The 13,218-nt window shown below is 40.6% G+C and overlaps 1 protein-coding gene across 1 annotated transcript in view; it reads right to left on the reverse strand.

Annotated features, from left to right (window-relative positions):
* Positions 1 to 13,218, reverse strand: part of DCBLD1 (discoidin, CUB and LCCL domain containing 1) — a 33,075-nt gene that overhangs the window by 16,096 nt on the left and 3,761 nt on the right. The window contains exons 3-6 of the mRNA XM_009883336.1: positions 3,903 to 4,040; positions 3,287 to 3,338; positions 2,471 to 2,543; positions 600 to 733 (exon numbers count right to left, since the gene is read on the reverse strand). Coding sequence (XP_009881638.1) covers positions 600 to 733; positions 2,471 to 2,543; positions 3,287 to 3,338; positions 3,903 to 4,040 — 397 coding nt within the window. The remainder of the gene's footprint in view (positions 1 to 599; positions 734 to 2,470; positions 2,544 to 3,286; positions 3,339 to 3,902; positions 4,041 to 13,218) is intronic.

Genomic DNA, 13,218 nt, shown 5'->3' on the forward strand with positions numbered 1-13,218 from the left:
TGGAAGGGCTTACTGTGCTGGATAAAGATTAGAGGATTTATTTCTACTTCAACAACAGTACAATTAAAAGTCAGAAGATAAGTGGTAAATATAACACCCTTGCTATAAATATTCTAAAAGAGAAAAACTCTGAACATGTCAAAAGCACAATGTTTAAGAACTTGTTCATTAAATCCCCTATGGCTCAATGGCACTTTTTATTTATTCATTCTTCCTTGCTTTTTTTAAACTTTAACATGAATTTAGCATGATTTATTAGCACATCGATTAAAGGTGTTTGTTGCAGAACATCGTACTTTCATGTATCTGCTAACAAAGCAATTTGCAAATATGTTTTGCAAGGAATAGAAGAAAAAAAAAAAAAGAAAGTACTGTCTTGCATGGTATAGAGCCACTGAAAACTTGGAACATTTTTCTATATCCAATGCCAATGCCATCTTAATAAAGCCGTAGAAACATAGCCCAAAAGCCCCTAGACCCACACCTAACATTTTTTCCTCCCCCAAAAAGTCATCCCCACCTGCTTCTGCTGATCTGGGCGGCCCACTGTGCCCCGGGGGTTGCTCCCGGAGCCAGCCCTGCCAGCCCCCGGTACTCACTCGTGCGAGGGGACGCCGTTGGCGACGCCGCCTTCATAGTGACTGATGCCCTTCTGCTGGGTGACGCTGATCTGACCGCCCAGCTCGTCCGCGATCACGCCCGCATGTATCGCCGACTTGCACAGCAGGGAGGTCTGGAAGGCAGAAGCCATCAGAAGCCATCAAAGCTCAGAGGATCAATCTGACAAACTGCTAATGCTTTCGCTTCCAAGCCACTAGTATAGAGGTGTTACGGCTCATAAAATCCGGCTCGAGAGGAATAAGAGGCAGGGAGAAAGAACAGTAATCTTTGAAAAAAGTAGGTTTCCAAAAGTCACCATTTTTTTTTTTTTTTAAATGACAAAGCAAATAAGCTGCTTCTGAGAAGGTGCGGTAAGATTTTAAACTAGTAAGTATTGTGTCACTCCTCAGGAAAACAAAGTCAAAGGCAAGGCAACTCTTCTTTGCAAAGAGAAAACAATAATTACCTGATGGACTTGCCTGAAGCAGACCAATCTATCAGTGCACCCTAGGGTTTGAGTCATGGCGTACATTAGGAGATTTGGCTATGTGTTGACAAGCTACTGCTGGGCTTTAAGTATATACCCCATTTGCCAGTATCTCAGGTGGGAGAACGCTGAAAAAATACAGGGAGGAGAGCTTGTGTGCCAACTAGGTGGCAACAACGTACCACTGGGCTAGGGCAGAGCAGAGACGGGCCAGTGGAAAGGCGCAAAGGAGACATTCCCAAGGGCTGCTGGCAGAGACTGGGCTTGTTCACATGGGCTCAGCCGGGGCTAAGCTGCTCGACAAGCTGGGGTGCCCAGCTGTCCCCTCCAGGGAGGGCTGGGGACGCAAAGGCAGCAGGAGCTGCAGGGGAGCCCCCCAGGTCCTTGCCATCAGAAAAGCTGAATCCCGCTGAACGGGTGGAGGGAAAATTTCTTTCAAAAATTCCTCACTGCAGATAAGATCTGCATGAGGTCATGCCAATGCGCTGCTTTTCTTTCCTAATCACCCCAACGAAGGGCAGGAATAACTGCAGCTAATGAGAATGTAAAATGGCATTTCTTTGTTTCTTCAGCTCTGCCACTCTCCAGGCTGGAGCAGCGTGCTCAACTAACTGGATGAACAGGTTTAACACGACCACTGACTTTTTGGAAACTCAGCAACTACTATATTTGTGATAGGGTGGGATTTTACTTCAGTGGTATGATTAAGCTTACTCCACCGTGAGAGACGTAATGATTTCACAGGCGTGACAGGAGGAGAGTCCAGGGTGAGGGGCACAGAGAGGGCAGAGCACTGTGTGATATGCACTGGGGATAAATGCAGCCACTCAGGCAACTTCTTTGCTTTAAAGAACAAGCACTTGAAACATCCCAAGAGGTTGGTAGTTATCAGTGGGATGTGATTAAGCAGCGTATAATTATTTATTTCAGCTCAGAGCAGATTGCAGGCATAATCTTAAAGAAAACATGCATGTTACTGAAACGTATTTTCTTTCCTGCAAGAGATACCTTTAGAAAAGAACCGCACGCAGACTCCAAACAAGTAAAACCTGAAGTCGTAGGAATATTTAGTACATCGATGAGCACTGCCTCAAGAGGGGCGAACCCTATGCAGGGTTTTTCCAGAAAGCCAGAAACCACAAGTCAATAAGTGTATTTGACAATCAGTGGACTTTGTTCTCACACAATCAATTGGTCTGTTTGAAAAGTGTTTCTGTGTGCTTGTATACCGATAACATACCCGTATACTGATAATAAAAGGTATATCTAACACAGCTGGGAAGAATTACCGACAAAAGTCAAGCAGCAAAAGTTAAAACCAAGTTGTGCTATGCTTTTCTTTTCTATTTTTATAAATTTCCTCTCATTATCCTGTGTACTTACATCTCTGTATCCTTCTCCGATATTCCCAGAAATGTCACCCGCTATGTCTCTGCAGCCAGCAGGACAGTATCTGCTGTAGTGAGAGAAGAGGGGCTTGTTTAAAATACAAACTGTAGTGATGACACACAGAAACAAACTCATACAAAAGAAACGCTCTCAAACCAATATTTTAGCAACAAGTTGTGGCCGATGGGTCTGTCAGTGAGTCAGGGAGGTAAATAAATGGGCCCTTGAGTTCATGAGTGGACTGAACACAGCAGCACACAAAGAACCAGAAAAGCAGTTTTGCAAGGGCATTTCTGTTTAATTATCTTGTTCTAGAAATGCCACCACACGAGTTTTCAGCACAGCCCAGATAAGAAGCCTACACGCACATCCAGACAGCAGCCAGAAGAGCACAATTTATTACCATTTCAAATCTTATCACAAGGTTCAAGGAAGCAAGAAATTATAGCTCGTCCTCAGATAATCTTGTATCAGCTAGGGCGTGATCTGCTCTCAGGAGACACGCTGGAATTTGAGGCTACTTTGAATTTCAAAGTGGAAACCCTTTTTACATATACCATGTATATGTATGCCCAAATGAGACTTGCTCTGTAACTCTATTCCCTCGTCTTTCTGGGCCATCGATTTCCCATCTGCACTACTGCTTCCCACAACCGGGCTTTGGACTACTATGGCATTGGGGCTCAAAAAAGTTCATTTCTCCAACAAACAAAGGCCGTACCTGCCTTACATGACATTTTCTAACAATTTGCCCAGATGACAGCTACAGCAAAGCAAGCCACAGTGCAGAGAGCTGCAAACCCTCTTTACCTGTATTCAGCCTTTGTGTAGTGGTTCGCTCGTTCCAAACATGTGATTAGATCTGTGAAAAGTTTACAAATGTCAATCCCCATGACAGGACGTAGAAACACAGACAAATATTTGGCTACACATGAAATTACATTTAAAGATCTCTCTGTATAATATTTAATTTTATTAGACAGAAAGCAACAACTATGGTTTTCCCTCATTCTTTTCATCTCCCTCGTCTTCTACTCTTCTGTTTTACACCTTCAACAAAGTTGCACAGACCCCCAGAATATTAAATGTAGGAATCAAACCTTAATCTCTCCTATCTCTTCATCCTGACACTGTGTGGTAGAAGCCAGAGCCTGGAATACAGTGGACCTTCAAGGAGAACGTACGAATTTTCTCTCTCCCTGGGCCCGTATTGCAAATTGCCTAGGCAAGATTTCAGCAGCTATTTTATCTGGTTAATGTTACAACTGCTTCTTGCACACATGCTATTAAAAATATCATGGTTCATGCTAATCTGGAAATATTTAGGACCAAACATTTGGGCTGAAGTCTATGTGTGTAGAGAAGATAGTGAAAATAGGGGGGAACTATGCCACTAATCCTTTAGTACTTTTGGATTTCACTTTACCTGGATGATCACTACTGGCATAGGACAACAGAAAGCCTCGTCCTGACACATGGGATCCACTCTCAAAGTGAATAGTGGCTTCATTGCTATCCAGAATGATTTCTTTGGGGACAGGCATCACATTACCACAGTATGGCCCTACAGACAGAACAAAGAAGATTTCAAAAGTTTAGATGACATAATTAGGCTGGAATATTCTCGTGATTAGCAAAGAGTTTCATAACACGCTCATTCTTCAGTACCAATCCAAATGTTGACAAAAGGGTTTTGGCTTCAGTCCTTTATGGGTATGAGCTCCCAAGTTACCCTGACACGGAGTGGCCAGGATCCAATTGTCTCTCCATGGTAGCAATTCCAGCATCCACATCTCTCATCACATAAGCCTTAAGAGAATGATTAATGCCCTTCGGCCTTTGAAGTACAGCATGCTTACAACTAGCAGTAACTCATTAGAGAAAAGAACAGAACATTCAAAGGCAATCCAAGGGATCTCCACAGGGTCCCCTAGATAAACTCTCCAGAGACATACAGCTCATGCTGCTGTAGCACAGCAGCCATTCAGGAGAGATTAAGATCACAAACAGGGTACCTGGTTTTCAAGGACTTGTGTGCCACAAGCCAAATTGTGCTACAAGGCAGTGCCACTTTACTCAGAAAATTTCTTAATTTATTTCCCTTGCTTCATCAGACCACTGAAGTATACAGTTCAAGCCTCTAGAGTTTTAAACAAAAAAGAGAGGGAGAGAAAGGGGACGATGAAGGGAGTGGGACAGGGAGACAAGAGCCTTGCACTTACAATGAATTAGATAAGGGTTTTATAGCTACCACCTGCAGTATCTTGGAACAGTCTTTGGGACACTCCTTTCTTGTGACAGTAGGCATGCCTGGGACTCTTAATAATTACATTTGCTTCTTCAGAAGTCAGTTCCCGAGGGGACCTTTCTTTTGAGGTTGCCACAGTCTTCGCTCTTGTCTTCTGTCACCACACCTGGGTGAAAACACTTGTCCATGGCTGCCCTCAGGCAGAGATGACACAGAAAATCCAAAGCAGTTTGGGTACATGTTTTTGAATTTATGAGGATGCTTACAATATAAACTGCTAAGAAGAGGGTTTTTTTTAAAATGGCAAACAGGTTTTTTTCCCCAAGAGAAAAAACAAACAAGACCCTTCACAAGCCCTCAGCCCATCTGTTCCGTTGAGGTGAATGACAGCTTTTGTTTCCTAAAGCAAGTCCTTGGGATGAAAAATGATCACTTTGAGTTTTCCTAGACAACCTTGTTTTATTGGTGGTGGCTACTTAAGGGCAAACTGGAACTGACTTCTGAGATACAAGAAATTATAGTCACAGCACGACACAAATTTGGTGAGTGGTACCCTCCCTAACGGACTCCTAGGAGGTTCTTCATTTTGCTTGGTACTCTTGGGGGGTGGGTGTGTGTGTGTCTTTCCCAAATAACTCATTGGCCTTATAACAATTATAAGATAAGCCTATAGAGTAGCCCAATTAAAACCAACAATACCCAGTTGTCAGCAGAATGCGACAAACCAAAGGAGGAACTCTGTCTTTTGACTTACGAAAATCATATGGAGAAGCCAGGCTGGCAGAGAAACAAGCAACGAGTGTGACATTTCCCTGGAGTACTCATGTGTTGAAAATGACTCACGACTTAGTCAGAGAAAACAATGCCTATGAAAAGGGTTAAACAAATTGCTTAGGAAATGAACTTATCAAAAAGACAGCATCTGACACTGTGTCATACCAGACAACTGCACGAGTGATTTATTTGAGAAGGTCTTTTATGTCAGATTGCAGTGGGAGAAGTAAAGTGCTAACTTAGATTTTTTTTTGTTTTCAAGAAAGACAAAGGGGAAGAAGACAGGGAGGCATCGCATTTCTTCAAAATAAAACACCTGAGAAAGCTTTAGTCCTTTTCTTCTCCCAAGGACTGTCTCTATATATTTTCTCACAAGCGCTCTTTGGCTTTCTCCCTCACAGTGATTGGCAGTGACCTATCTACTCTGTAGGTATAATTTAGATGGCTGATTCACTCAACCACACACCGGCTGGATCAGGGCTATGTGTCTGTGGCTATGATCAGTAGCAAGTCTGCATACGTTCCAGATAATTATACAAATAAATGACACATGTCACAAGCAAAACCAATGAAATGAAATGAAATGAAATGAAATGAGATAAAATAAAATAAAATAGTGTAGACACATACATAGAGTTGTATAATCCAAACAAAAGCCAAAAATTCAGAAACAAACAGCTTAAGAAATCAGCCTGCAATGCCTAAAGACAAGTTTCTACTGTGACAAGTTTTCTGTGATTCTGTTAAGTAATAAATCCAAGAAGGGTTACTAGGCTATGGTTATATTCTGCTTAAGGAGTTCTGGCATACTGAGAGACTCATATGGGTAGCTCAAAACTAAGGGGGGCTAGAATTTGTTAAAGGATATAGAAGCAAGAAAGAGTATACACTGAAAGAAGGAATATTGCCCAAAACTTTATCAGTTTTCTGCATAGATTTGGAAGAAAAAAAAAAAAAAAAGAGGCATTTATTAATACTACAAAACATTTGCTTGTTCTTTTGCTGCAAACTGAGGAAGCCTTGCAAAATATTTCAACACATTTCCAGTCAAGAATTCAGGTAATACCATATGGGCACTACACTGTCAGGTCTTCAGACTTGCCTGAGATCCAGTAAAGTTTATTTCTGTGCTATCAAATACAGAAACGAGCACTGAGAGGTAGGGTTTAGAAAAAAGTATAAGCATTATCTCACCTCTCTATTGCTGTTCTTAAAGAAACCTATCAGATACCAGTTTGGCCTAGAGGTTCTTTACTCCCTGAAAGAACTAGAGACGTGCAGATTGTTTTTAGGAAAAGGTGTTATTCCAATCTTTTCAGTGCTTATTGTATTTTAAATGATCAGCGTAAGCACCCTTCTGATTTGATTTACCCAATAGTATTGTTTGAAGTTTAGCAGCACCTCTCTCCATTTTGCCAAGTTTTTGCAGAGGGGCCATTTTTAACCTCAAATTCTTATTTTCCCCCTAATCAATTTATTTTACATTGATGGTCTTCCAAGAAATTCCCCAGGGGAACAACTAGCAATGCTTAGAAAATAAAACCGATTCAAGGTCAAGACAATTCTTTGGGTTCAGTTTTGACTGATGAGAGAATTTCATGCTTTCATCTGGTTTCTAATTTTGTTTAGAAAAAGAATGTTTTCCTTTTTAACCACATGTACTCTTTCCTATGCACTTCCATACGGCAGTCCTCCACTTCTTTTAATGCTGTAAAGCCAGAGGAAGGACAGTTTCCCAGGGTCCCTGCATTTCAGCTTCTGGTGTGCCTGAATCAGGTGCACTTTCTATATACGCAGTACCGCCTAGTAGATTTGCTCTCCATTGACTTGCCTATTACCTTGAATACATATATTGTGAGATTTTATAGACATTAGAAGATTAAAAACAATCAGCATCTGTAGACATTTGACTTCATCTGAAAACTATTTACTAGTCAGTACTTTCCACTTGCAGTTGAGGTTACAAAAATACTACTTTATGTCTACCTTTAAAATTCACACGTGCTCCCCATCTTCTCTGTCCATTCCACCTAGGATTTATTGATTTCCCCAGGCTGTCTATATGAATACTGCACAACAATAGTGGAGAGGAGGGATGATGGAGAACATCTTGGTTTGTGTCTGGTATAAAACCAAGAAACTTGTTTATAGGGCCCTGTTAACTTTTACTGCAGCATTTGGACTTGACTCTGGATAAATATTTAATTCCTAAACCTGGGACTAAGCCAAAAGTTTTTTCAGATCCCTTTTGAGAACTGCCAGATCACGTTATCAGTTTTTCATCTTCTAATGTTAGTTGTGAGGTGGGTTGTTTTGCATATTCGGCATGAAAAACCAGTCATGAATGATGATCTCTCTCCCTGTTTCCTGTTAAAGTGACTGGGCTGGAGCTCTGCTGGGGTAAGTAGGCAGGATTATTTGGTTTGTTTACTAAGAACAAAGAAAAGAGTTTGATTTAATAAACAGATGTGTTATATGTCATGAAACTGAGTAGGTGTTCTCCATATTTCAGTATTACTACATCTAGATGCCAGGGCCTTTTCTTCTTTCCATGTCTCATTAATGAGTTGACCCAACTGTGGTTCCATCTGTTCGCTCCACATTCTTTAACATATATATATTTTTCAAATTCTTCAGGAGAGCTACTAGGGGCCCAGGGATTTCAAAGGTACCAAATTTAATATTCTCTAGAATTAAGCTAACATTTAATGCCTTTTGTCCAGAACTTCTGATCTGTTGGTATGGTTTAGGTGGCTTAAATGAAATACTTTTATTTTGGAATCACTGTCTCCAAGCGGTATTAACATCCTGCAAGATACATGGTAAATTGTCTCGTGGATATCCTTTGGCTGGCTCCTCTGGAGACTTAAGAGACTGTTTTACGTGTTGTTTATTTTTTAAATGTTAGCAATAGCCTACTGCTTTTGTCTTTTTCATAATACTCTTGTTTTGCAAATCTGATGATCTTTACAGCATTGTCTGGTTTTATGAGGTCTAGTTTACTTCTACTGTCAACCAGACTATGGCATATTTCCTGAGATTGCTTTGTTGAATTATGTTCCTTTTTTTTTTTTCTACTTCCCTTAAGAAGCGCTGTGCCTAGAGGACTCTCTTCTCTCACACCAGCTGGCAATGCCTACATGCTGGTTCTTTCTGTAGGTCTTAACACTTTCTGCCTCTTCTGTAAGGCTTTTGCTTCCTTTTAAAAGCAGTTATTTCCCTCTTTAGCTATTGCTTGTCCGGTTCATTATGCTTGTTCTGCTTTCAAATTCCTCAACTTCATTTGCAAACCACAGTTTGACATTCGCAGAGGTCTTTAAGAAACTTGGTTTAGATATCAATTCATGATGTCCTCTGTTTAACAGGGAATCCTCTCCCTTTTTTCTGTCTTTACTTGCAGAGTAAGCCGTGGCCGGAGAGCAATGCATAGCAACAATCCCATGGCTCTGCCTCTCTGGGATTATAATTTCCTAATGCATTTGTTTGGGGAAAACAATGTCTTACATTGTGATCTTTATATTCAGTAGCCTTTTCACAAATAAAACAATTTGGAAGTACCTCAGTAGCTGGGGAAGAACAGGGGATGCAATGAACACAGATTATGCTTGCCTCACTTCAGAGCTAAAAACTCAGCCAGAGCGTAAGTCTTTCACAAACAGCTCACAAAAACAGCAAGGATCTATTGTATGAAAACATCTGCATTCTTGAAATTCATCTGCATCCCACATTCACACAAATGCTTCGAGGGGAGAGGGAGAGAGAGAGGGAGAGGGAGAGGGAGAGGGAGAGGGAGAGGGAGAGGTCATCTTCGCTCCAACCCTGCCACACACACGTGCAGGGATAACCAGCGTCACCCTGCATGCACGTGCCAGTGCATGCTCTATGTGTGCTGCTCTATGTCCTTCTTTGCAGGATGCGGGAAAGGTGGTGTTTAATACTCAGTAGATATGAGTTGACAGAGTAGTCAGGATGAGACAGCCCGTTTTTTCAACATTTAACTCTGTGCTACACAGTCTGACCTCAGGCTAAGTGGTAAGCATTTCTCGTTTTAAGAAAAACAAATATAACTTTCAGGTAGCGTTTCCAAAGGGTTGCCAAAGACTGTGATAAAGGAAAGAAAAAGGCATCCAAGTAGAGTCAGGCTGGAGAAGTAATTACAATTTAAAAAGGGAGGGTCTGGGCCACCTGCACAGGCTGTAGGTCTGCCTACTTGACCCCGGGTGAGATCCCCCACTTCTAACATGGCTGTGGTTTTATCCAAAACCAAAGGCAGAAGCACAGCAACAGTTAGGAATCATTAGTAAAGAACTGTAGCTGTTTAACAAAAAACACAGCAAAAACCACAATACACTTCATGCAGCTAAGGGGGAAAAAGAGTTCATTTGATAAAACAAATGCAGACATTCTTTGTTGCATAAACCTTTCCAAAGCTGAAACCTCGGGACGCTGCAGCCACTCAGGCGAAACCCAACTGTTAGAAGAGTTTTGACTGTTAAGAAACTGCTCGACTTGATCTTCATCGAGAACCTGTCTGGGCATTTCCCTGGATTTCCTGAAATACCTGAAACAATACTGTAATAACAAGTTTCCTTTGAGGGGTGAAAAGGAACCTGGACACACCCTTTATTCAAGCAAGACATTTATTACAATACATAATAAGGAATGACTGGTTCAATGAATCCACTCAAGTCATAATGACAAGCAGGAGGCATCCGAAGGCACTAGGTTCTCCTGCACGCCCGCACAAACACACATGTGCACACACACACATGTGCACACACACACATGTGCACACACTCGCTCAGCAGCCATCAGCCACTCACACATCAGTAAATGCTCGATTTGTCTAACAACCCTTAGTGACTCGGTGCAGGGAGGAGAAAGCATTTTCAGTAATTTCTCTATCTATTTCACGTTAGTTACTGGCTGTAAATTATGCAAGAACAAGTTAACTGCACTAACTCTCCAAATTATTACTAGTCACTCAGCAGATCTGACATCCACCCCAGAGGAACACATCAGCCTCCTACTGACTGCAAGTGAATGGAGAAGTAAGTAGGCACTTATCTCTTCTTTATCTCTCCAGTCAAGTCTGATGATCATCTCACAAAATTAAGGAAAAAAATACTAAGCCATTAGCTGGGGGAAAAGAGGGAAAAAAGCAAGAAAAAAGGGTCAAAAGAGGTACAGAAATCTGATAAAGACATGAAAAGAAGCTGACTAAAAGCCGTTCCTGTCGTCCTTTTAAAACATTTATGTTACACCTTCATAAGTAGTGTAAGTCTTGTTCTTGAGAACTACAGGGCCCACATGGTTAATCTTGTTTTCACATATCCCTTTAACTAATTAAAAAATCAGAAGCTCTTATTCAGAGCTCAGTATTTTTAATATGCTCAGATAATGCAATTAACTTGAGACAAAAAGCATTTCAGCAAAGGTTGCATCTCGTCTACACCATGAGATCACGCTTCATATTAATTTTTATTCCAGATTCCTTTTGTGGGACCTAAAAAACCCCATATTTTCATCCAGTGCAAACCTACACCTTTGAAACAGAACACGATCATCTATTTATTTCTCCTGGAGACAACATGTGCAAAACCATGCTAATATTTAAAAGTTTGTCAGACAAAGGTGACTCAGTTTCACCAAAACTGCTGCTAGACAACCTTTGCTGACTGGTGATTAATATTTTCACATCTAAGTCTGGATACAAAGCTAACAGTTTGAAAGAAAAGGCTTGCTACAGGTTCTTTCCTCCAGTGAACACCAAAGAAAATAGTCTGCAGAGTAATAACCCAGAGATACAGTGTTCAGCCACTTTATGTCTCCAGTTTCAGAGCTTCATTAAGTTTATTTAATAACCATTTTTTGATTGTAATATTGGAGAAATCTAAATGCAATGTCTGCCTTCATAGGTCCATCAAAGCTGAGAGGTATCAAAGGTGAGAAGAACTGTAGTTTCACGTTTCTGTCCCCGTTGAGCAGGGAGGTTTCAGTGGATCAGCAAATGCAACGATGCTAGGAAGGAATTAGACTCATAGCACTCTATCAGTCTACATAATTTGAGGAATGCCCTGAACTTAAATAAAACTTGCATGCAAGTGGTCTAATCTGTAGTCACCCACTTAGAAAAGTGAAGGAATGAATGTTATGGCTAACATAAATCAATTAATCCATTCATTTGTGTATAACAGCTTCCCGTTACTGCACGGAACATAAATACCCCAAACAAGAATTGAGTTATTCCTTGCCGTATTGCATGAATCCCAGCAAAAGACTGTAATGATGAATGAATCACAGTTAAATGCAAGACAACATGTGGGAGAATTCTGAAAGGAAAATAATACTTTGTCATCTAAAGACTTGTTTACACTAATTTTATATTTACGCACATAATCTAGTGTTTTGCCTCTGACCGATTTTCTAAGCTTCCTAAATAGACATTTGTACGCATACTGGTGTTCACTCTGTTGTTTTCTGTAGAGTTGAAGAGATCAGCATGGTATTTAAAACATATTTCCCTTTGGACTTATTGTCTTATAATTGCAAACCTCTTAAATAAAGAGCAAAGGCTGCTCGGCTAATTTGAAACATGAGTAACATTCGCACTGCCAACTTTCATACTTAGCTTTTAAGGTTTTCCTTTTTAAACCCAGGTCCAATACAGAAAAAAATGCAAAGATTACTTTTTAATTGCTCAGATATTTTCAATGGCTGCAAAATATTTTCATCTCTCCATCATCCTATGAAAGAATTTCAATGGCAATGGTCAGTATCTTCTTGGCCAAAGGGAAGATGTTGACCTGCCTGTAGATGTTCATGAAGAGGGGAGGGTTGCAAAGAGGTCTGGGCTCAGAAACAGTTACCTAAAAGGACACTTAACAGACTGAATGGACTTAGCAGTGCTTGCTCACAGTGCTTCTTCTGCTTATGTAAATGCATATTAAACCCCAGAGCTATAGCAAAACTAGTGAAACAACTGACTTAGAGAAGCTCTAATCTCATCTATGAATTCCTGTGTCTTTTAAAACACAAGCAATATGACGAATTTATGCATATAGCACTATTTCCATGCTCCTGTTCTTGAGGGATTTGCCTGAATGTAGAGCATACCTCTGTAGGTATGCTAGTGGGAAAGTCTACAGTGAGCTTGCAGACCAGAAAAATCATTACAGATGGTATGTATGCCTGAGCTATAAAACTTGTTTAATCAGATATGAGCAAAATCTGCTAATTGTGCAGTTCGTTACTGAGAATGCAAATTATAATCCACATGCATCAGACATTACCAATCAGGTCTGAAAATGGGTGTGGGAATACTTTGAAGAAACTCATTATATGGATTTGATTGCATAACACACAGGTATTCTGTGTTTACAGGCTGAGTAAGTGCAGCACTGAACTATGTGAAGACGTCTTCAGGCTGATGTGTAAGGAGCCAGAATTTGAACCAACGTCCAAGCTTCGTTTTTCACTCCAGAAAACAATATATTGATTTATCCTTGTTTCCTAGAAAAGCCTTTGATTAGAAATGTCAAGATCAGATCCATAAAAATTATTCAAAGATATGATCATGGGAGTAATACAGAAGAATCGTTCAAGCAGCCAGGGATTGGGTTAGACAAGTGAAAGCCCAGATAAAACTCAATCTGGCCAGGGACACTAAGACAAACAAAAAATCCTTCTTTAAGTATGTCAGCGAGAAAAGAAAGACTAG

This window comes from Charadrius vociferus, unplaced genomic scaffold, assembly GCF_000708025.1.
Source record: "Charadrius vociferus isolate BGI_N301 unplaced genomic scaffold, ASM70802v2 scaffold230, whole genome shotgun sequence".
In the NCBI taxonomy this organism is placed as follows: Eukaryota; Metazoa; Chordata; class Aves; order Charadriiformes; family Charadriidae; genus Charadrius; species Charadrius vociferus.